General features: G+C 41.7%; 1 protein-coding gene across 1 annotated transcript in view; it reads left to right on the top strand.

Moving 5' to 3' along the window:
• The window catches only part of LOC146620664 (protein crumbs homolog 1-like), a 28581-nt gene extending 14357 nt beyond the window's left edge, over nucleotides 1-14224 (top strand). Inside the window, exons 5-13 of the mRNA XM_085367775.1 lie at nucleotides 731-916; nucleotides 1013-1126; nucleotides 3931-4866; nucleotides 6086-6627; nucleotides 7035-7200; nucleotides 9347-10208; nucleotides 13395-13511; nucleotides 13664-13790; nucleotides 14003-14224. Coding sequence (XP_085223901.1) covers nucleotides 731-916; nucleotides 1013-1126; nucleotides 3931-4866; nucleotides 6086-6627; nucleotides 7035-7200; nucleotides 9347-10208; nucleotides 13395-13511; nucleotides 13664-13790; nucleotides 14003-14224 — 3272 coding nt within the window. The remainder of the gene's footprint in view (nucleotides 1-730; nucleotides 917-1012; nucleotides 1127-3930; nucleotides 4867-6085; nucleotides 6628-7034; nucleotides 7201-9346; nucleotides 10209-13394; nucleotides 13512-13663; nucleotides 13791-14002) is intronic.
• Nucleotides 14225-24478: the final 10254 nt, after the last annotated feature.

The following is a 24478-nucleotide window of genomic DNA, read 5'->3' as shown; positions in this document are numbered from 1 at the left end:
CACACTGAACAAAGCAGTTAAGGACTCTTGAGTCTGAGGGCATAAAGAGCAGAGCCACCATTCAAAAGCAGGGACATTCTTTAACGTAGGAGGACGTACAAAGATGCAGACGCAGGCTGAAGATGAGAAAAGCTAAGCTGTGTTTAGCAGGTGTCCCTGAGTCTGATTATTTACACTAATTTAAAGCCTTTTAAAAATCACACGAATTATTAAAAAAAAACTGTGCCCCCATCGTTTGAAGGTCAAACTATCCAACGAACTGTAAACATGCTGTTGTGTTGGACGCATCACATCAGCTTCTGAACAACAAATTCAGAGATTATTTCTAACTTTGCATTGCTCAGCACACTTAAAACACTGACATGCTGGCGCCGTTTTCTGCTTTGATTGCTCAGAAACAATCAATCTCATATCTAATGGAAGGAGGTTAAAGTGGACACGATGTCCTGCTAAAGAAAGAAACAGTAGTTCTGGGGAGTAACTAAAGAAACAGCTTTAGAAAAGTCTTGGGGGGCTTGAATATTTCAGTAAAATGTTTATTTTGGTTACATTTGATCCTCCTCAGAAAGTATTTTTTAATATATTTAATATTTGAATATTTCTTATTTTGTAGTTATTGTAGGACTGAGGCAATATAGCATGATGTTCTTACCACCATGTAAGTATGTTGACAGACTGAATATTATTATAAGAATAAGTATATAATGTGTTTGTGTTTATGTGCAAGCAGGTTACGAGGGAGACGACTGCCAGGTGGATATAGATGAGTGTGAGCAGCATCCCTGTCACAATGGTGGAAAGTGTTTTCAACGCTCAGATGTCGTGAACTACAGAAAGCTTCCTGAACTCAGCACTGCTGACTTCAGTTATGATGTGGCCGCTGGCTTCATCTGTCATTGTCTGCCAGGATTCATTGGTAAACCAGACAAAAACCACTTGAGTTTCTCTGCATGTGCCTCGTTGATGTGAAGGTGACGTGGATATAAATATCACTGATATAATCCTCTTGCAGGAGACGACTGCTCTGTTAATGTGGACGAGTGTGAGTCTGCTCCATGTCAGCATGGAGGAAGCTGCCAGGACCTCGTCAACTCTTATCAGTGTGTCTGTCCAGATGGCTTTACAGGTAGGAGACACCTCTTATCAGCTATTTAATTTTACCCCCTAACAAGTTGTGTTTTCTGTTCTCTTCCTTCAGTGTCACAAAGTAGAGGCTGTTATATAATCTACCAGGACAGATGATATAGAATCAGTGATGTAGCCTGATCTGGTGTCACAGTGGTGAAGTGTGTGCTGAGCCTTGCCTGCACTAAAAAATCACCGTCAGCTGGAGCAGAAACGACAGTATCTCTTTAAAAAACTCTTTATTTCCTTTTAAATATTTCTGTTTTTTTTACCTCAAGGTCCTCGTTTGTGTGACAATTTGAACTAAACAGTTCAAATTGAACATTTTCATTAGGAGTCAGTGTAGATGGATTACCTAAGAATCTGCTATGCCAAACAAAAGTGCTTCCAAACTACTGAAAACAAACTGACCCACATCACTAATCTGGAAGCCCAGAAATCTGTTCTGGAAGTGATGAGTTCAGCCGAAGGCTCTCATCAAGAAAATCAGAGCGTATTTGCTAACAAAATGATGACAGTAGAGGAAAGGAGTGGATGAGAGCGCACATGATATAGAGAAGCATAGCTGAAAACAACAGAGCCAATAGAAGGTGCCATATGTCAGGCATTAAATGTGGGTCTCCTAAGAAACTTGTCAGGAGGGGGGGGGGATTACAGCAAAGCTGCTTAGTAGCCTAATTAAAGTCCAATGAATAAAGGACAATAAACAAGGACCTTATCCAAATGATACATATGTCATGTGTCTTCCATCCTGCACTATATCCAGGAGCAGGTGTACTTAGAACAGCACAATGATGCACAAGGAAACTCTTATTTTGTAGAATCTGAAGATTATATCAAACATGTTATGCGTATACTTTTCCTTGGTGTGCCGGGTTTTTCATGCTTCTTGCAACACTTAATGTTCTTTTGGTTCTTCCCTGAATTTAGACTCTTCCTTCTTTTGAACTGGGATGCTAGATCATCTGTTGAAGGACTTCTTATTTTTGTAGTGGTTGAAAATGACTGTGGCTGAAATAATGGTCCATCCTATACTTGTTCCCAGCATGTCAAGTACTGCTATTTTGTCAAAGCCCCCGGTATCTCAGACAGTATCCTGGCTGGCTGTGGTTCAGAAGGTAGAGCAGGGCGTCTGCTAATTGGATCTCCTTGGGCAAGATACTGAACTCCAAGTTGCTCCTGATGTGTTCATTGGAGTGTGAATGTTGGCTAGAAAGCACTTACATGGATGAATAGGACATGTATAAAGCTCTTTGAGTGCTTAGGTAGAAACGTGCTACATGCATATGTTCTTTGTTGCAAGTTAAGAGGTGCAAGACTAACTGATGAATCATTTTTTTCAAATCTTTAGCAATTATAGGAGAAAATGTTGACATAGAGACATTTTTATATATTTAATAAAGCTTAGAAATGTAAAAATCAAATATCTGTTACATGACAAAAATTTACAAATAAAATAATTTTTACATATCACAGTAATTTGACCACCGCTCCTGTTTTTACTGGTGCAGTGTTCAAAACTATAGTGTCTGCAGCGGGTGATTATTCGATCAGCTCTTCATTATGCTGTGAGTGTCATCAATCCAGCTTTCAGTCAGAAGCACGTGCAGTTCATTGCTACTAATGATTTCGCTGTGGATTTAATTCATACAAGAGCAGAGGGTCTAAACAAAATGAAATATAGATATATATTGTATATATTATTATATAGTCCGGTGCTTTTCAAACCTGGCCCACACACCTTAAACACTGAACATGCAGCACCTCCTGCTGGCTCTTTCCAGGAAGTACTTGGCACTGGTGAGTAACTACAAACCAGCTCATGGAGCAAGGAGGGGACTGCAGCTCAGCATTCCTGTTGTCATACACTGACAGGAGCCAGCTGGAGGCTGGGAGCTAATCGCTTTGATAGGACTGAGCTGCAGATAGGAGTAGGAGTATAGGGTGTGAGTGAGGAAGGAGGAGGAGGAAGAAGGGAGGGAGGAATTCACAGACTGATGGAGGAGGGAGAAAAAAGGCAGAAGGAAAGGTGGGCAGGGCTGGTGTAATCACTTCTGCCTGTCTGCCTGGTACAGAGTAGAGAAGAGGAGGCACCTCTGGTTTATGTGTGTGCGTATGTTAGAGAGAGAGAAGACTTGGTTATGTCACTTCACTCATCCAGTGTGAGCTGTGTGTCGTCCAGTGCCTCAGTGGGTCATGGAAGAAAAGAGGCTGGTGCTGCTGCTGTGCTGCTGCTGTGGGCCCTGGTGGGTAACAGGTATGATGCAGCACTCTTTGATTGCATAGAAGAGATTTGCATAGAGTTGCAAGGTTTTTATGAGAGTGGCGCATTGGCAGCCTGAAGGAGCAGCTTTAGGACACCTCGGGTTTAGAGTGTTTCAGAGGACTAGGTTAATGCAAGTTGACTGCTGCTGTTGAGAGTTAACGTTGAACAGAGTTTGACAAGGCGCTGACCACCGATCACACAGAGGGTGTGTCATACACAGCTAACAAATGCAATATTTAAAGGTTCAGTTGGTGCAGTCAACAAGACAGTCACTAAGTTAATTGTGTTAGGGAGACTGAAGATCCTGTTGTTGTCTAATTGTGAAATTAACAGCTATTTCCTCAGGTCATTTCCTCATCTGTTAATCGCAGAAAGCTCATCCCTTGTCTTCATCTACATGTGTGCTTCACTGACTTGATATCTAAGAGATGTTGTAGTGAAAATATGATCCATGTGAATGTATTTTAGCATGGCAAAGTTGGACGAGTGTTGCTGGAGTAAGTTGCAGTGACACTAAATGTCAGTGTTTCCTCGTGCAGGTGTACACTGTGAGGTAGACATCAACGAGTGTGACAGTAACCCTTGCAAGAACGGCGCCACCTGCGAAGATGCTGCCAATTCCTACAGGTGTCACTGCCCTGTGCTGGAGCCCGTCCATGAGCCCTGGGGGGGGCCAGACTGCGACGTCAGGCTCGTCGGCTGCCGGCAGCACCAGTGCCAGCATGGAGCAGGCTGCGTCCCTGTTTTGATCAAGAACGGTGAACACGGCTACACCTGTGTGTGTCCTGCTGGCTGGACAGGAGATCACTGCAATACCTCCACCACCTTCTCCTTCAACTCAGAGGGTTACGTCCATATGCAGTTGCCTGTTTTCAAGAACAAGACAAAGCCAAATGTTCTACACATGCAGCTTCGATTCAGGAGTACTCTTCCTGACATGGTGCTCTACTACCGGGGCACCGTGGAGAACTTTGTCTCTCTCGAGCTTGTCAAAGGCTCCCTCCAAGCAAAGGTAAAATCAGGGAAGCTACTGTGGGCCAATTACCCAGGCCCAGTCAATGATGGAGAATGGCACACGGTAACCGTGACCATGGATGAGAGATTGGTTCTGGCTGTAAAAGGACCCGGCTGTGAGGAAGGATGCCAAGTAAAGAATGAGGGTCGAAACCATCTGATCTTCCTCCAATCCAGCTCCTTCCAACAGCTGTATATAGGAGGGGCACCACAGAAATATGTGGGCAACTTGTCCAGTGGAAAGGCATTCATCGGCTGCATGGAAGACTTTCAAGTTGACTATAAGCTGCTGCTGCCTCAAGATCTCATCAGGGAGGAGAATTCGGGCTTGGAACTGGGATGTACCAAACCAGACTGGTGTGGTGAGGACCCATGCATGCAGCGTGGACAGTGTGTGGATATGTGGGTCGGTGCCAGCTGTCAGTGCCATCGACCGTACTATGGAGAAAACTGTGGAAAAGGTAGGAGTAAACATCTCACCTCTGCTTCGACTGAAAAAAAGGGTTTTCTGGACAAATTAACAGAACAGGGAAAAACTTCTTAGGTTTAGTAACCCAACACACAAAATCCCAGGTGTCCTAGTTATGGTTAGATTCACAGCTCTCCCTTTATTTGGAAATTTTACCTGTTGGGTATAACTATGAACTGCGAGGTCACAAAAAGAGACTTGATTCAAATGTTACATCTTCTTAAAATGCAACCTTAACACAACACCATCTGTAAACATGGTTTGATCTAGTGGATGTTAAGAGGTTACAAGTAACAGCTTTAATGCTAGCTGCATCTGCGTCAACAGCCATATGTTATAAGAAGCAGATATTCCAGTCAAACCAGAAGCACTGAAAAGTGACTCCAGGGTTATATTAAGCAAAATCACCTCTTACCAGCTAAGAGTAATTTCCACCAAAACTAGAATTGTAAGAGGGAAAATTCAAACTAATGATTGATAAAGGCAAAGCACCTTTCAACAGCTCAGTGAAACTAAGCAAAAATGTTTTATCAGACTATGGCTTCCTTTTAAATAATAACATCGGTCAAAATCTGTTAATAATGTTCAAGCCCAGGGCAAGTCTTGAAAATGGTTTCTCATTGTTCAAAGTAGGTTCTGTTTGAGGGGATTGTTGTTGTTGTGAAATTACACTATAGAAATAAAAGAAAATTGAATGAAATTGTTTCAAAAATACTGATTACAGAATGTAAAGTAATAAAATAATAGAAAAAGTAATAAAAGTAAAGTAATAAAAAAGCAGAAAATGACCCAAAATGCATCAGTTAAAAACTGAGTAACACCTTTTTATTTGACCTTAGAGTGCAGTTGTGGTTTCTGCACAACTTGGCATTAATTTAAACTAATTTAGCCAATTACATTTAGTTTTTGAATGAAAGAAATTACTATTTGCTCTAGGATCTTATATGATATATCACACAAATAATCATAATGAAATTATAATATCATAAAGAAAGAATGTAATAGTAAATGCTACTGATGCTACTGAAGAGCTCACTAACCAACCTCTGCAGTCAGCCTGATTCATACATGTCACAGTGCTCGTCATTTGTTTAGTACTTAAAATCTTAATATGAAAATAAAAACTAACACATTTGCATAATAAATATAATAAAATCTAATAGTTCATGAGATAAAATACTAAAGCTCTGTCCTTCTTCCCCCTACTTCAGAGTACCCTTCCTGGACCTTTGGACATGAAAACAGCACCAGCTATTCTATGTTCAACATATCAGAAACTCACGGTGACAACTTTAGCGTTTCGTTTTTTATGCGCTCTCTCAAACACAGTGGCATGCTCCTGCAGTTCCATCGAGAAGGAGACGCCTACCTGACTATCTACCTGAAAGAAGGCACTGTTGCTCTCTACAGTCCTCACACCACGCTTCTCTCAGAAGCGAGATCAGTTACTGATGGGAAAAATAATTTGGTGATTGTAAAGGTACATTGTGGCCATGTGGTTTTTCCCAAAGCGGGCAATAATCGTGCCTTAGGAAATGTGAGTGTAGAAGCCGGGGATGTGGCATATGTTGGAGGGCTCCCTGCAGGCAAGAGCACGAATGCCTGGGGTGGAAACTTCAAGGGCTGTCTGCAGGACATTCGACTGGATCACAAGCATCTGGTTGCTGAAGGTTATCCAGAGGGGATGGAGGTTTACCAGGCAAGCACCGAGGATAACCTGCTGCCAGGATGCCAAAGTGATGATACGTGCAAGGTAAAGGATGCGGTGCATCCCTGTTTAATTTCTCATGATTTACAGTTTTATTTATAATCATTTATTATGGTGATGGATTGGTAAGTACAGTCCCCTCACAGTGAGGTTTCCTGTTTGGAAACATTTCTATTTGACTACAGACAAAATGAAAATGAAATGAGAGAGATTAATATACGCTGCAAAGTTGATTTATGGGAAAATATATGGCTCTTGTATCTCATGGCAATTGCAGGACTGTCTAATAGCTTGGTTGTGATAACCCTATTATCATTCATCTGGTTGAGAATCCTGCTGATCTGTAAGTTAGCGCTCAATCCTCTTAGTAGCCTTAACCTATGCGGTCGCATCAGGTGAGAGATTTTACAAGCGATGGTCTAATCCATCCATCTGTGTTTGTCTGTGCACAGGATGAACCGTGTTTCAATGGTGGACAGTGTCAGGTAACCTGGAATGACTTCAGATGCAACTGCTCCACCAACTACCGGGGTCAGCTATGCGAGACTCGCTTGTGGTGCGTCGAAAAGCCCTGCCCCGAGGGAGTGCGCTGCATGGAGCTGCAGGATGGTTATGAGTGTGAGTAATCCCTGAGCAGTGATTGGCACTGTGTTTTTTCAAACCAGAGAGATTCAGGTTTATTTGTTTCTGCTCTTTTTCTTTTAAATCAGGAATCTTGTATTAAAGTTTTTAACATTAGATTTTTAGGAGGACCTCTCATGAGATTGACAGAGAGACTCGGTGACCTTAACAGCTCTGTAGCAGGTGCATAAACATTATTTTGCATCATATTGAAGTAGTTTTTTATGGCTTTGTTACGTTCCCCCCGAAGGGGTCTAGGCATGCGAGTGAGGGGACCAGTAAGAAATGAGTCCAGAACAGAATGAAAGGAAAACAGACAGAGGCTTTTAGTAAATAAAATAGTCTTTATTTTAGATAATCTTAACATAAAGAGCCGGCAACGCCGTTTTACCAATAACACTTGGAAAAAGGAAAAAAGGTTGCAACAACAAAGAACACAACAACCAAACAAAAACACACCACGAGGAGGCACTTCCAGGGGCCCACAAGCTCACCCTGTCACTAGCAGCAGCTAGCTTTACTGCTGCCGAGGCCCACAAGCCCACACTACTCACGTGAAGCAGTTACACTGCACACTGCTTCCACACTATAGGATCTCTCCCAACAACTTCAACACCCAATGTGAGAACACCAGAGAAAAAACCACGCTGCTCACAGCTCATCCCCAGCTTAAATAGCCTCAGAGGTGATTGCTGACTGGATTCAGGTGGCAAACGAGGCTAACTAAGAGCAGCTGTGTCCTGGGGAGAGAGGAGAGTGAGAGAAACAGAGGGGGTAGGCGTGGCAAGAGAGGAGGAGGCGGAGAAAAACACCACGCCCACACAAGGGCAGTTTCAGGAGGCCCAGCTAGGGCCGTAACACCCCCTCCCATAAATACAAACCAGTGGTTTGTCACAGAACGTCCTACCCAACTTTTAAACATATCACTTACCATGCACCATAATAACGGTTAGGCATAGCCTCCCAAATCTGCCAAGACCTTTTCGATGGGTCCAAAACACTGAATGGGGTTGGCTCAATTCCCTCAAAATAGTGTCTCGAGTGACAGCCAGATGTTTTTCGAGTCATTACACAAGGAGAGCCCAGCGGATAGCTAGAAGGCCTTACTGAAACACTTTTCAGGCGCTTCTTTGCTAGGTCATGGCGACAGGCATGCTGGTTAGCCAGAGGTGCAGGTTGGAATGGTTGTATCACACCCAATCTGTCACACTGTAGGTCATCTGGACCTGAAAGATGGCTTTTACTGTGTAGCAGCATTGAAGTGGCACAGAGAGCAACATGACAATGGTTCTACAGAACTATATTGTTTAGTTATCAAGTGTTACTCTTTACTTTGTTGGTGCTACAGCTAATCATTTAGCTCTTTAAAAAATCAAAATAATCTGGATATGAATTTATATAATCTTTGATATTTCTGGTTCTTTTTGTGCTTAAAAATGAATTTTGCAATTTATTTAGGTTTTTTGGAGGGAAAGCAAGAAATCACACTGCTGATGTAGAAGACTAAAAATCTGATGTATCAAATATGATAGACTAGGTAGAGCAGATGGTACATCAGTCAGAAGGTCAGTGGATTGATCCCCGGATCCTCCAGTCCATGTGTCCAAGTCTCTTTGGACAAAATACTTGAACCCCGAGTCTGTGAAAGTTAGATAAAAGCACTTTAAGAGTGTGTGTGACTGATTGAGACTTAATCAATTAGCAGGAATCATTTTTAGTGCTCATCTAATTCTAAAAGTAATTCTTTCCTCCCATTTTTACAAAGTGTTTGCCACAGAAGACTTGCTGAATAAAGCAGGTCCCTTGATCCAGAAGGATATCTGGGCCTGGATTAGTTATTTTCTTAGCATGATGCCACTGTCTTCCAAGTTTTCTTATTTCAGTCTTACAGTGTTATTCAATACTTCCTGAGTCAAGATTCGACTCTAAAAGACGTCTAAGGTGGGCGAAGTCTCAACTCTGATCAAACTTTCAGCCATATCCTTCAGGAAAGACCAACAGACAAATCAAACAATAACCTCCTTGGTGGAGGTGAAAATTAACGTGATGTCTCTGAACCAGCAGCATTTATTTTTTCAAAAATTGTTTCCTAATATTCCTGTTTGTTAGTGCCAGTAACTCTCATGACGTTTTCCCCTCACAGGTTTAACTGAAGCCATTTTCCAGGACAATTCTCTCCAGTACGTTGCCCAAAGCTCCCTGCTGAGCTCCATAACCAACATCACCATGAACGTACGAACACGGGATGAGAACGGGATCTTGCTGCGTTCTGTCAACACAACCGAGGTCTTCTGCCTGGGCCTGCTCAACTCCAGCCTGCTGGTCAAACTGGACAGTGGGGATGGTGCAGAGCTGCAGGCCTTCACGAGCGACAGGACAATCGCTGATGGGGCATGGCATCACATTCAGCTCACCATGGTTGACCCAACACAGTCAGAGTCGCGCTGGCGCCTCACCGTAGATGGACAGAGAGCTGGTGTCAGCTTTGGAACAACTGGCAACCTCAACTTTCTCAATGACACCAAAATCTGGCTGGCAGAAAAATACACAGGATGTTTAGGAGAGGTGAGGCTGGGTGGGGTCTACCTACCGCTCATAAAGGTAGCAGATCCACCTCAGATGAGCCGATTCACCAGAGTGGGTGGCCACGAGCCAAGCATTGGGTGCCGAGGTGCACCTATTTGTGATTCGCAGCCCTGTCTCAACCAGGGTGTGTGTCAGGACCAGTTTAATGAGTTTAACTGCAGCTGCACACCTGGATGGGAGGGGGAGCTGTGTGAAACAGAGATAAATGAGTGTTCTTCAACGCCTTGTGTCTACGGGACATGTAAAGACCTCCTGGCAGACTTCCAGTGTGAATGTGAGCCTGGATACAAAGGGAAAGACTGTGGGGCAGAGGTGGATAACTGTCTGGAGTTCAAGTGTGAGAATGGAGGAGACTGTGTGGAAACACAGGAAACTCACACCTGTTCGTGTCCTCCTGGCTACATTGGAAAGCGTTGCCAGTGAGTATAGCCTTCAGCTTCTCTACAGCGCATTCTTTTAACCCTTGGATGCACAACCTACCAATACCCACATTCTTCCACGAGTGGGGTCAAAAATGACCCCAAATAAAAACAAAGCGTTTTTGCAATAAACTGGGTTGTTTTTCTTCAAAATCTTTAAAATGAAGAGTTGTAACATTTTCTTATTCCAGGTATTCCTCATAAAACTGCATTTTTAATTATTTTTTCATTAATTTTAAGAAATTGCAGTTTTTGTATCACTACCCCCTCCACAAAATCAAAGCGCTTTTGCAATGGTAAATGGCCTGTATTTATATAGCGCTTTACTAGTCCCTAAGGACCCCGAAGCGCTTTACACATTCACACACTGGTGATGGAGCTACATTGTAGCCACAGCCACCCTGGGGCGCACTGACAGAGGCGAGGCTGCCGGACACTGGCGCCACCGGGCCCTCTGACCACCACTAGTAGGCAACGGGTGAAGTGTCTTGCCCAAGGACACAACGACAGAGACTGTCCAAGCCAGGGCTCGAACCGGCAACCTTCCGATTACAAGGCGAACTCCCAACTCTTGAGCCACGAGAAAGACATTTCTCTAATTTTGATTAAGATTATATATTTTGTTCAAACAAAAGAGAAATTTCATTTTTGACATGTACATTGTTTACTTTTCATTTACATTTTAGCACTGAACAATCAGTCAATCAATCAGGTGTCAAAACATGTTTGTCCCTATGTCTGGAGGACGAAAAGAGGTCCGGAGACCATAACACAACAAAAACATCTTATCTCCTCTCACTGCGTGCAGCTGTCACAAACTACTTGCTTCTGGCTGTGATCATTGCACACAGGGGTATTGCATTTCAAACAGCAATCAGTGGCTTTGCGATCTTTGTTTCTTGGACACAACTGGCACCTCTTCTTCTTCTGCTGGCCCTGTGTGCTTCTTTCCTGTGGCTGGATTGCAGCTGTTCTTTTTTCACTCCACACCTTCCCGTTGCATCAGTGATGTAGGTTGTGGACATCTCTGGACCTGGAAGCCTTCATGACTGGAAGAATGTCTGGCTTGTTCTGTCGCAAAGTTTCCACAATAGTCAGAACCTTCTCAAGGAGATGCTCTGCAAGATGGTGAAGAAGTTGTCAGTGGTGATGTTGTGGCCTGTGTGTCTGAATCCACTGCACAACTGACTGTCAGTGTTTTCCCCCAGATTCTTCTGGGTGTCATCCCCTGGTTGTCTGCCTTGGTACACAATCCCATCAATTGCATATGGGATGCGTGCATCACAAACCCAGAAGGTTTTTATGCCATACTTGGTGGGCTTACTCGGTTTACTGTAGAAGCTGGGTCATACCTCTGAAAGGCACAAGTTGTTCATCCACTGTGACACAATCACTGGGGATGAATTCCTACCTGCAGTTGATCAGGAACAGGTCCCATATGTAGCAGGAAGCTGCCATGTGGTCTGTTTCAGTCGGTTGGCTCTGGTCCTCTTGTCATCAAAGCGCAAGAAATGGCAAATATCTTCAAATTGACATAGTTTCCTTTTACAATGGGTTATGCAGAGGACTCCCAAAAACACATGGACGGTACAATGAAAAACAAGTTCATAAATGGAGATAATACTTACATACTGTATATGTTGCTGTGTAAAAATGATCTCGGTGGTGAGACTGCTGACATCAGAAGTGTAAGTGGGACGGTCGGAGTTGCTAAAAATGAAAAGCTCATAGAAGATTTCATAGGAACTGCTTGGGCTCATTTTTGACGCCACTTGTGGAAGAGTGGGGTAGTGATACAAGAACTGCAATTTTTAAAAAATAATGAAAAAGTAAATACAAATGCAAATGGCCTCATGTCCCAAACATGTTTTATGAAGAATACCTGGAATATGAATATATTACAACTTTTCATTTTAAAGATTTTGAAGAATCAAAACACGTGGGGTCAAAAACGACCCCGCGTGTGCATCTCAGGGTTAAATGTGCAAAACTGCACCAGGTAAAACTTTGCCTGGTTCTATATTGAAATTTCTCCTGCAGTTGTTACTTTTTTATTTATATTCTTAAAGAATTTAAAATTATTCTTTCAAAGGATGATTACAGGCTGCCTGAACGTTATGCAGAGATTTATTTCAGATCGGTTTGTCAGTTGCTTTTGTTTGTTATAGCATTTATTGTATAATGCAGTGGTTCCCAAACTTTTTTTGCTAGGCCCCCCTTTGTTTTATAAGAAAATCTCATGTTTGTGTGGGAGCCCCGTCAATAACGTGTCCATTATGCTAGCATTGTCCAAGCAGTCTTTTCTTTTTAGTCATACTTTGCCCCCCCCCCCCCCCCCCCCCCCCCCCCCCTACAATGGCTCTGCGCCCCCCACTTTGGGAACCGCTGGTCTAATGTATGAACCAATATTTCATGTCTGAAAATATTAAGATAGTAAAGCAGCTAGCTCGCTGTACTTTAAGTAGCACAAAGCGGGCATTGTTTCTTTTTTTTTTTAGAACCTTACTGTCTAAAGCACCTATCAAGTAAAGGCAAGCAAGATAAACCCAAGATGTTTTGATGAATCAGCTTTTATTAGCCATTCAGTACATTGCTACATCTGTTATCTACCAATTGCATTAGCACACAAGCTAGAGTTAGCTACCATCAGTGTAAGTGCTCTGCCCTGCTGGCCATCGTTTACATTCCTTTTTGCGCCTGGACTTTCTCTGTCAACTGTAAAGAAGTTGCTTCTCTTCACAGCTATTCTTCATTTTCACCCACAGCTGTGTGATTTTTTTTCTCGTTGCTGCATAAATTTGGCCTCATGTTATAACTGAAGCTCGCTTCAGGTAACACTTACCATTTAACGTTGTGTTTTATCCTTTTTTCAATATACATGTGCCCTGAAAACTATTATTTTTTACTAGAATTAAACACTCTATAAAAAATTAACAATTAGTAAACTAGGTGATCAACATGAATAATCTGCCAGTGTCATCTGAAACAAACAGAAATGCCAAACATTTGATGGTTCCAGCTTTTGAAAGACTTGTTCTTCCAGTCTGTTTTTCCAGTCCTGTGTTTTACGGAACAAAATATCCAATAACCGGAAGAGCTGATGAGCTTCAGCTACTAAAAATAATCATTAGCTGAAGCTCTGCTGTCGAAAGCCTCCTTGAGAAAATGTGTTTGTGTGTCTAATAGATGGCGTTTTCCTCCTGTGGCATGCAATGCGAACACTGAGTGTCTTAATGGAGGAGTTTGTATTGGAGGTGACTCTGGGGGCAACTGTACCTGCAAGCCAGGATATGCTGGAGACAGGTAGGAGTACGACACTGCACACTCTCCTCTTCCACACCCTGTACTTTTAAAAGTACATCTGAACCACATCTAAGTAGAAAGGTCAGAAGGGCACATGTGAGCTGCTGCTCTGTCAGTCAGTATTGTGCTAAAACCTTGTTGATGTGTTTCAGGTGTGAGACAGAAATAGATGAGTGTGAGTCCAGCCCTTGTCTCAATGGTGCCACCTGTCTGGACAGACTCAACCACTTCCAGTGTGTGTGTGTGTCAGGATACACTGGCACGCTTTGCGATAGCAATGTAAGTGACACACAACTCCATTCACCAAAACTAGTTGTAAGTTAATGTGCTTAGTTCTCCTCAATGGGTTTGCAGTTTGAAATGCCTTTATTTGAGTCAGGTTTCCTTTAGCTACAAGAGAAAATGATTAAACCTCCAGAGCAGTGCTTGAAATTGTGCTTCAGTCTTTATCCACACTTCAAACTAAGCTGGTCTGTGCTGTTCTCTTGCAGAAAGAGGAACAAACAGAGCGAGTTCCATGGTTGGCAGTGGCCATTCCTTTGACCACTCTATGTGTCTTACTGGCCATCCTGGTGGTGTTTTTTCTCATCATGACAGCACGAAAGAAGCGTCAATCAGAGGGCACATACAGCCCCAGCTCACAGGAGGTAGCTGGGGCCAGACTGGAAATGGGCAGCGTCCTCAAAGTGCCTCCAGAAGAGAGGCTTATCTAAGGCTTGAAGCCTTTCCTCACAGACTTACATCCAAAGGATGCATATTAAGGGCGAGAGATCAAATAGTCCTCAGTGTTATCCTTTACACAAGGAAAGAGGTAACAAAATAATCAGTATCACATTTTCTCTCTAGAAAAACTTGTGACATTCACAACTTATAGGTGAAGACTTCAACGTGGATGCTGACAGAGGCAAACTCAGACTGTGCTGGTAGAAAGAGTTTGGTCATTCGATGTTTAGCTCTCGTTGGGCGTTGCTTTTCACACTAAATCTGTTTTGCATAAATAAAAAGGAAAGACGAAAAAAACTGCACCACAACAAGGGCTCGGGAGTAGAGCGAGAGCACCACGGAGCCCAACACGTGGAGCTGAACTCCAAAGTGCTCAGGTCCAGATCGAGTCTGAGCTTTTATGGGATGTGATCAGAAGCTAAACGGACCAAAATGTCTGCTGCTCGTCCCAGTGACAGACCCCATGTTTTAACTGAGAGAGCCAACGTTAGGTTTTCACGCTGTGGCTGATGCGTGCATGTTGCGCACTACTTTGTTCCCCACTATTTGTGGTAGTTGTAGTTACACACTGAAGTTTTAGATTTTTCTGGAGCCAGACGTCATTTTTATATCCGTCATCTCTTTTGCCATATTGGGTTTTCCTTTCTTTCCTTCCACAGTGAAGCTTTTTTGTCTGAAAGAATGCATTTTGAATTAAATTACCTTGATGTTAAATTTCTAATTCAAGAATGCTGCCAGGGATTCCACTTGCCTAATATAAACGATGTCCCACTGGAAAAGAGCATTGTTAACGTTTTAAAATCAGTCAGGTTACGAGCGACTCAACTACAGTCAGGCGTTGGGTATTGGCTAAGTTGATATATATGCTCACCTTTTTATGCAACTTTTCCAATTTAAAAATAATGAAAACGCTATTAACAAACAAACAAACAAAAACTGCAATGCCAAAGGATTTGATCAGACTTCGTCGTAGTTTTTCAGAAAACAAAACCCAAACATAACTCTAACCCTCACCTTAGTTGTGTTGCTGGTGACCTGGTGGATGTTAAGAGGTTAAAGTACAATGCAGTATTACTCACGGAGCACATCTGGCTCGGGTTTGTGTGAATAAAACAGTACAGAAAGTTCCAACACGTAACATACCGACGCTACGTGACAAATCCTCGGCATGTTCAGAGGCATGAGAGCCGTTTGGAATGAATCTCTACATGTCAATGTGTTTTACATTCTGACCATGAATCACTTTAGAAAACACTGTCTGATAGGGTTAGACTTAGAGCAGGGGTGGGCAATCTCAGTCCACGAGGGCCGGTGTCCTGCAGGTTTTAGATCTCACCCTGGGTCAACACACCTGAATCACATGATTAGTTCGTTACCAGGCCTCTGGAGAACTTCAGGACATGTTGAGGAAATAATTTAGCCATTTAAACCAGCTGTGTTGGTTCGAGGACACATCTAGAACCTGCAGGGACACCGGCCCTCGTGGACTGAGATTGCCCACCCCTGGGTTAGATCCTCTGCTCTAAGCGTGTGTTAGCGCCGCGAGCGTCATTCTGTTGGATTCAAGAATCCGGAGCGTCTCATTTCACGCTACATTGAGACACCTCGGTCCGTGACAGATTGTCGGTCTGTTACGCGTTGGGAATGAGAATCTCTGGAAAGTTTGTGTGATGGAAAATGAGATCAGAACTCTAAACGGAGCGTTTGGCGAGACGTCGCTGTGGCGAGACGTCGCTGTGGCCTAAGTAGGAGAAAAAAAACTAACTGCTGTATTATATTGTCAATGTGCACTGTATGACTCCACACAGTCAACCACACCATTCTTTATTATTGAGTAATTATAATGTCATTGTTGTTTGCTGTGTTTACTTTGCTGCAAAAGTTGAAACCACTGAATTTGTTTTTATGTTTGTTTATTTTGATGTATTTTTCGTGTCAGAGCGTTTTGTTGTAGAAATGTTACTGCTGTAGTCCGAGGAGGTCACACCTGTATTTGTGGACGTGAATACACAAAGGAAACACACACATACCATTATTACATGTTTATACCTTCCAGTGTTTATCCACTGTGGCCAACGACCAATCATTTCGCTTAATTTCAGCCTGTTGTTTTATATTGTTTCATAAATACTGATCAGACTGAATTTGACTTTGAGAGTAATGTAAAGAATTCCTCATTCAAGTTAACATTTACAGGAAAATTTGAAAGTTGGAAAGTCTGTGCATTTGTAGTCCTGTTCACCTGCTCGCTTGCCTTTTACTCTGTATTCACCAGTGCTGCTGACCTTTACAGTTAATGGATGGTGCAGAGGTCATACACTCATGTAAAACTTTAAAAATCATGGAAAAACACAAACAAGTGACAGCTGAATATCGTGAATGTTTCATGTTTGAAGTTTACATTGATTTTGTTTCATCCAGCCAATTACATCTGCCCTAATACAGATCGGTGGCCAAAAGTATATTCATATCCGTTTCTGTTTTATTGGGTTAGTGAGGTGCCGGATTTCCACTGAGGAGCAAAGCTGCTGTTCTACTCGAGACAGTTCTTAAGGAAGGTTATTCCGATTGTGAGGTTACAATAAACACGATGAACCAACCCAAGTGATGGTTATATATCATAGCTTAGTTTTATTTTGCATAGGATGTGTAGAAGAGAAACGTGCTGGCAGACTGTGTTATAGTTCAGATGTTTTGGTGCTCCGACAACTCTTACACTTGTTCTTGGTTTGGTCTTTTCTTTTGCTAAAGGAACATTTCAGTTCAGTTATGTGCTTATAAATCTCTGTTTTACATGTCATTGTATGTTAATTCCAAACATAAATGTTCTTAATTGATTTGTGGAAGAACTCACGCCCATACAGCACATTTGGAAGGAAGTGGAAGCCAAAACTTCGACCTGAATATGAAATGCTGTTGATAAACATCAGCTGGACAATGAGGACTACGGGGAGGGAAGCTTTTACACCTACACATTAATGCTCAGAGTTTTTCTTATTATCTTAAGCAGTGTTATATCCACATAATTCTGCTCATTATCTGTATATTTTTTGAAGATTTAAAACATTAGAGTTTAAGTTACAGTTTACCTTGTGTCCTCTGTATGCACAGAGTTTAATCGTAAATGCAGAAATAGACACCCCAAGCAAACATCCCAATCATCAAGGCAAATTTAACAGAATAAAAATATTCCTGCACTATTTACTGTAAATTCAGAGGCTTTATTTGCAAGTCTTGCAACCTGGATGCCCTTTAATATGTAAGTGTTGGCTGGACTATGCTGGTGAGATAAATGTGGTTATTCATGAAGTTTTCTGTGGAAATAATCATACTGTGTTGTAATTATTAGTCAGGCTTGTTTATATTTCTGCAGGGCTCCCATAGTGTTTCATAACAGCCTGAAATCCTTAATTGGCCCCTTTAAAGTGAATGTAGAGGTACGTGCCTTCATAGGATCCTGTGTTATTTGTAGCTGTTTAGGTGTTTTGCATCTTAGAGATGACATATAATACTTTAATCACATGTTGATTAAAGTATACATACAGTATTACACAATGTCTTTTAACAGAATATGCACAGGGTAGGTAAATATCTCAACTACGTACAGAATGATGATAATAATTATTTTTACACTGGTGGTGTTTTTACTGAAACTGTGCCATGTTAGATCTGTGCACGAGGCACCCGACTCCAAAAGATTACAGTCTGTTCAGAGAGCACTGACAGTTTGGTTTTGTTGTTTAGAAATGTTATTTGGTTTATGAGTGAAATGAATGGGTCAGCACACTGAGACTGTAACGGTCTTACAAAGCTCGTGTGTGTGAAGCTAAATGTATATTTCCCATCAATGTTTCTGGTTACAGTGTTTGTTTATGTATATAAGAGAAACGAGGCTGGATATGGGATCAGGTTATTTTGAAATGTGTCTTAATCAGTGTTAAAGTAAAAATAAAACACAAAATGTATAACATGGATGATCTTTTTTTCTCTGTGACGTCAGTGATGTGTATTTTACATTTGAAGATCCACCATGTCAGGCTTCAGGTGCATTTCATCTAAATGCTAAACACATTCTCAGTACAGAGCATCTGGAGAGTGCTTACAGCACTTCACTGAGTCAACATTTTGTCGTGTTACAGCATTATTCAATATTGAATTACATACATTTCTCACCTCGAAATAATGACCAAGTGAATACACTTTGAAGGTAAAAAACAAAAACAGAACATCCTTTTCAGGGTTGCGGGGGGCGCTGGAGCCTATCCCAGCTATCATAGGACGAGAGGCGGGGTACACCCTGGACAGGTCGCCAGTCTGTCGCAGGGCAAAAACAGAACATGTACATATTTATTCACAGCTTTTGCCATGACACTCAGAATTGAGCTCAGATGATCTGTCAGATGTTTCTACAAACTGATTGGACTCCACCCGTGGTAACTTCAGTTGATTGAACTTATATGAAAGGCACACACTTATTATAAGGTCCCATAGTTGACAGTTCATGTCAGAGCACGAACCAAGCCATGAAACCCAAAGAACTGTGTGTGGACCTTGGAGATAGGTTTGCATGGAGGCACAGATCCAGGGAAGGGGACATAAAAAAAATGCTGCAACACTGAATCTCCCAGTAACACGGCGGTCTGCAGGAATATGGACCCATGGCCCCGCCCCTCCCTGAGCCTGGTTCTGCTGGAGGTTTCTTCCTGTTTAAAGAGAGGTTTTGTTCCCACTGTCGTCAAAGTGCTGCTCATAGGGGGTCATATGATTGTTCTCTGGAGGTATTATTGTAGGCTCTACCTTACAGTATAAAGCACCTTCAGGCGGCTGTTTTTGCAATTTGATGCTGTATAAATAAATTGAATTGAAATGAATTATATCGTGGTAAAAATACATTACTATTAAATATGGTATATTTAAAAATATATATTAAATATGACTACTGAACCACGTCCACAGTCCTACTCCTTTTTAAAAAAAAAAAACATCTTCTTTTCCCACTATGCGCTGCTCAGCCTTCTCACATTTTCCTCCCCCATTCCTCTCCCCCCTACTCTTTGAAGCTATAATAGTGCATTCCTTTGTGTCTCTGAGTGACTCCTACCTAGGGTAGCTGTTAGCTTGGTCAGTACTTTTCCTCATAATGATGGCAAGTTAAGCAGGGCAAGCATCCTCCTCCTCCCTGCTCCTGCAGCGTGGGGGCCGAGGAGCCAGGAATTCCAGAATTAAAGTCTAGCTCGGCTGTGACAATCCAAAGTAAAAACTAAGGTATCACGTATGTCTCAGTCACTTCAGCAGGCAGCTTGCAAAGCTATTCTTTCACTGAAATATAAGCCATTAGAAAGTTGATGTATCAATTTTTTCTGTCACCACAACATGGAGACTTTTTAAAAAATGAATTAAGCACCACAAACTTATTAGGTATCCATTATGTTGAGTTGGTGCAAATATCAGAGGCAGATATATGAAATTAGGACAAAAATAATATTTAAAAACCAACAAACTGTCAGAACACTAGAGAAAGGTGGTAAAAAAGTCATAAAATATTTGTTTGCTTTAGCAGTTTCTCTTGATATCGTTTTTTCTTGCTCTGCAGCTTGTCACACTTGCTCCACCCAGCAGATGTCCTCTGACTTGCTCCCAATTACCTGATTCATATATGCACAGACAAACCTCACCCGTTCTATTCTCCAATTAGCTGCTGTATATTTCACCTGCTGTCTTGCCTTTGTTCCTTGTCAGTTTGCCTCACGCATGTGTATCGTCTTACCTCCTGACTGCTCTTTTATTCTTTTTGCCCAATTCCTAATTGTTCTGCTAACCTGCTTCCAAGCTTCTCTTTTCTATTTAAATGTACTAACTGACTAACCAGGATGTGTTTTCTTAATTCTGTCTTCACTTTCTGCCTTTTCTTGCAACTTTTACAAAATGTGCAATTTGGCTAAATAGATGGTTTAACCTGGGATGAGCAGGAGGCATCATTAGACCTAGTGTCGCATGCACATTTGCTGTCTGAGATGTTTTTGACTGTGCTTCTTGATTAAACAAGAAATAAGAATAAAAATACATCTATTTTTGGCTTGTTGTTTGAGGTCTGGGGGTTTGGTCCAGTCCTGTCATGGTATTTCCTGACAGAAGAAAAAGTATAGTTATAATATATTTGGTCTAACGACTTGCTTAGACCCTGTTTAAGTAGGTCATTGCCACCCAATTGATTCGGTTTTATTTTTATTGTGTTTTTTCCCCTTTAGTGTCCTTTGTGACTTTCACAGGATGAGCCACACAACAGTTCACACAGTCCAAAAACAGCAGAAGTAGGACTGATTAAAGACAGCTGCTTATAATTGTGCAGGTCCACCTAGCTTTACTGAAAACAGCTCTGTCCATCGCAGGTATGAACACAGGACCTGTGGACCAATTTTCTTTGGTCCAGTAGGATACAGAGTCAGAACCAGGTGTATTGGGCCTGTTTCCATCAAACAGATGGTAGTTTGGATCTAGGGAGGTGGAGGCAGGTGAACTTCTTGAGGTTATTGCATTAAATGTTGGTAATGAGCTGGATCAGGTTGTATAAAGATTGTGAGCTGCAGCATGTTGCTAAGCAAAAATGGGCATATGATGCTAAAATTTACTGAAGAGATTCTTGCATCCAGGAGGAAAAAATTCATTTTAAATTTGAAGTGCAAGAGCATTTGCTGTGGAGCTTTAGACTTCCAGGACCTGTTCTTTGTATGTGGATTAAAGGTTATAAACCTGCTCCCGAGCAGGTCTGACTTTATGGATATGTTGTTGGATGTGTGACAATCAATCCAACACCTCCTTCTATCTAAGGACAAAGATTAAATGACTTCATTTAATTTAAACAGCACTGGTGGTACTTAAAAAGAACATTTAAGAGGAAATAATAATCTGGATTCCCTTTTACCCTGTTTACGTGCTCAAAAATCAACTGATTACTGTTTTCTGTGCGTATCTAAAATATGTTTCATGTGTTAAACTTAATTCTGATAAAAAACAAACAAACCTTCAGCTATAAAATGCAAATATCATACCTTACATTACCTTAATCTTAGTGAGGAGCTAAAAGAAAACCCAACCCTAATGCTAAACAGGTCACTGGTGACCTGGTGGATGTTACGAGGTTATTAGAACTGTTTACAATTTGTCAACCCTTGTGAACACATCTTTCAAACAATATGACATTTATTGACATTGTGCTAAACAAATAAACTTCATTATAAGCTCTCTCCTTGCCTGGCCCCCACAGAAGTGTGCATGGAGCTTCTTCCCACCCTCGCTCACCTCCTCCTCTACCCATCTGCCCCTCGCTCTCCCTGACTGGATGGCTGGCTGGCAAGTGACAAGACTGACAGACGAGGCCTGTTCTTGGGTTAGTATCATGTCGGTGGGGAGCGAAGCCTCCCGGCAGTGTCAGCCATCATGGTGCCAGCTCCAGGTCTAATGAGGGAGATTGCCGCCTCGGCATTCCCTCCCCAGTGTCAGGAATCGGCCGACAAATCAGCAGTGCATCACGGGCCCAGCACAAATGATATGTTGACAAATGCAGATATTTCACTTTTAATTGACACTAAGAGACGGAGATGATCCGGCTGCCAGGGCTTCTGAGGAGACAAGGACAAGACAAGATGGGAGAGAGAGAGATGTGGAGGGGGAGAGGGAGAGGGAGCAGGAAGGATGGAGCAGGAGGGGGACTGTGTTAAAGAAAAGATGATGTTGGAATAGGCCTTGGAAGATGTTTAATATTTGCGGAGTGTGTCATTTTTTATGGTTGAGGGGGAGAAGAAATCGGGGGGAAGGGTGGGGTGTTGAGATTAGAGGTGTGTGTTTCTGAGACTTGTCAGCGCTGACAGCTGCTGTATTATATGGCAGCCTCACAGCCGACTGACTCCTCTAAACCCTGACAACATTGCCTATTCATTTAGCCAGGTGGGCTTTCTTTGCAAGCTCTCTATCTCAGCTCTCTTTGACAAACGCTGGATTCGATCTGGTATTCTGCTGTGCCTTTTGCTCCTATTGTTTGCTTGTTAATTAATTTTTTGGAGGCTATTATCACTTTAATAAGTACATAATCCAAACACTACATATCAAGTTGCTACAAATATTACATCCAGGATTGTGAGTTTTATTAATGTGACATAAGCCTATATGGCCAGGCAGCGTGACACCAAATGCTGTGTATTCAAACAACACTGCAAAGAAAATAAAGACTGCCACTTACCGCAGGAAATATGCAGATTAAAATATATTACAGAAATAAACAAGAAACAAAACAAAAACCCACCAACCTCTATGATGAGTAGATGACCTCCAGAGTCGCCCTGGCTGTAGAGATGTTTTAGGAGATTATAAATATCAACATTTGGCACCTTTTCTGCATCAGTTTATGGTGGAAATATCTTTATTTATGTAAAGAAAAGACAACAATGCAGTGAGGCTGTATTGCTGTCAAATAATTATTAATATTTTTTGTGCAATGTTAATTATCCCTGCTGAGTCATTGCACACACAGTGATGATTTACTCTTCTGTCCTCTTTTGTGTTTGCCTGGAATCAGAAGGGAGTCAGACTAATGAGTCAAAAACATGCCTGCCGGAAGGAGCCAGAAGAGAGGGTGGACAGCTGTTGACTGGGATCCCAACACTGTGTGTGTGTGTGTGTGTGTGTGTCTTGTTTATTCCTTAGTTTTCTTCTTGTCTTTATTATTTTTCCCAACCAGTCCCTGATCAGTTAATCAACGTGGGTTTTTTATATCTGTTTCTTGCATAACTAATCAAGCTTTGCAACAGTTTCTTTTGTTATAGTTTTCCTCACGTAGCCATCGATCTTTTCTTCGATGACTTCACATTTGCCTTTTTCTACAACTCACCTGGTTCATTTTGTGTCGCTCCCTCCACTGCCCCAATTTTAACAGCAGTCATAGTCATCTTGTACATTAACACCTTTTTACAATTTTTTTTTAAGTTCTGGGAACTAATTAGATTTTACAGTGGGGCACACCCACTCATCATCGTACAGCCCTGTTTCACACACCCCTGCCTGGGTGTCTCTGGTGTGCTTTGGCATCCTAGTGCTGTGCTGCCTGTGTGGGACATAGTAACATTAAAGGCATCATGTGCTTTATAAATCATCAGAATCAGAACACTTTAATAATCTCTAAGGAAATTATGTAAAACTCTGTATAAGTGGTTTTTGTGAACATGTGATACCCATCTAGGAAAGATTTTCTTTGGGGTTCTTCTTCAGCCTGCTCCCACAGTCCAGAGACATGGCTCTTAGGTTACTTGTCAGTTCTAAATTTACCATAAGTGTGAATGCAAGGTAGATAAAGTACTTAAGTGCATGTGTGTGAAGAACTAAATGTAGCTTGTAGTCTACAGTCTTCTGCGGTGCTTAAAATGCCAGTGCAGTTCTGTTCAGTTTCATTATACATCAGACCCTATAAGTCATATTTGTCTTGTTAATAGGCGAAATGTCCTTAAATAACAATGACCTTCATTTACAAAGAATTTACTGAAGCAGCACATTCGGATCAATTAAACCATGTTTTCTCAGTGTAAAACCCCCACACTCTCCTGGGTTCTGTAGCTGTTCCCTGTGAATATTTCCTCTGTCCAAGTAATAGTAGCCAAGAAATCATTTTATCCAGGTCCTTGGTATGACGTGCACACACTTAACTGCAGATACTATGTGTTACAGTTACAGTTACTCTCTGGATGTCCCAGGAGTTAAAAGCCTCCCACTGATACAAGAGTACTGACAGGTACTAGCAAGAGATATTTCTCACTTATGATTTTTCCTTTATTGCATGTAAAATCCAAAAAGTAACCTAAGGCTGTTCTACGCCCATACTTGGTTTCTTCTTGTTTAAAGGGAGTTGTTTTTCTCTCCCTACTTGCTAAGTTTTTGATCATAGCTTGTGTTCTGATTCCCATATATGGTCCCTGGTGGGGTTTGACATGTGACCCTCCACTGCTCTGAGGTGTACACAGAGCAACTGTCTAATCCCAAATAATCCTTCGAGTAGGTCTGTGTATAAGTGAAGGAGTAAAATGTTATTGGAATGATTTTTTTATTTATTTTTTTATGGAAAAATTGTTGTGTGAAAAGACAAAATTGATTTTACTTGCTAATTAAATATATGCTCACCTGCTGGTCTTTATTTTGTTAGTTTACCATGTCAGTTAATGAGAAAAGGTCTTCTTTGAGGAAGATCTGTTATGCTTATT

Source organism: Diplotaxodon limnothrissa, linkage group LG12 (genome assembly GCF_057381915.1).
Source record: "Diplotaxodon limnothrissa isolate DT_005_m linkage group LG12, D_limnothrissa_male_GT1.1, whole genome shotgun sequence".
In the NCBI taxonomy this organism is placed as follows: Eukaryota; Metazoa; Chordata; class Actinopteri; order Cichliformes; family Cichlidae; genus Diplotaxodon; species Diplotaxodon limnothrissa.
The sequence above is the reverse complement of the archived record's forward strand: the minus strand, read 5'-3'. Positions and strand labels throughout refer to the sequence as shown.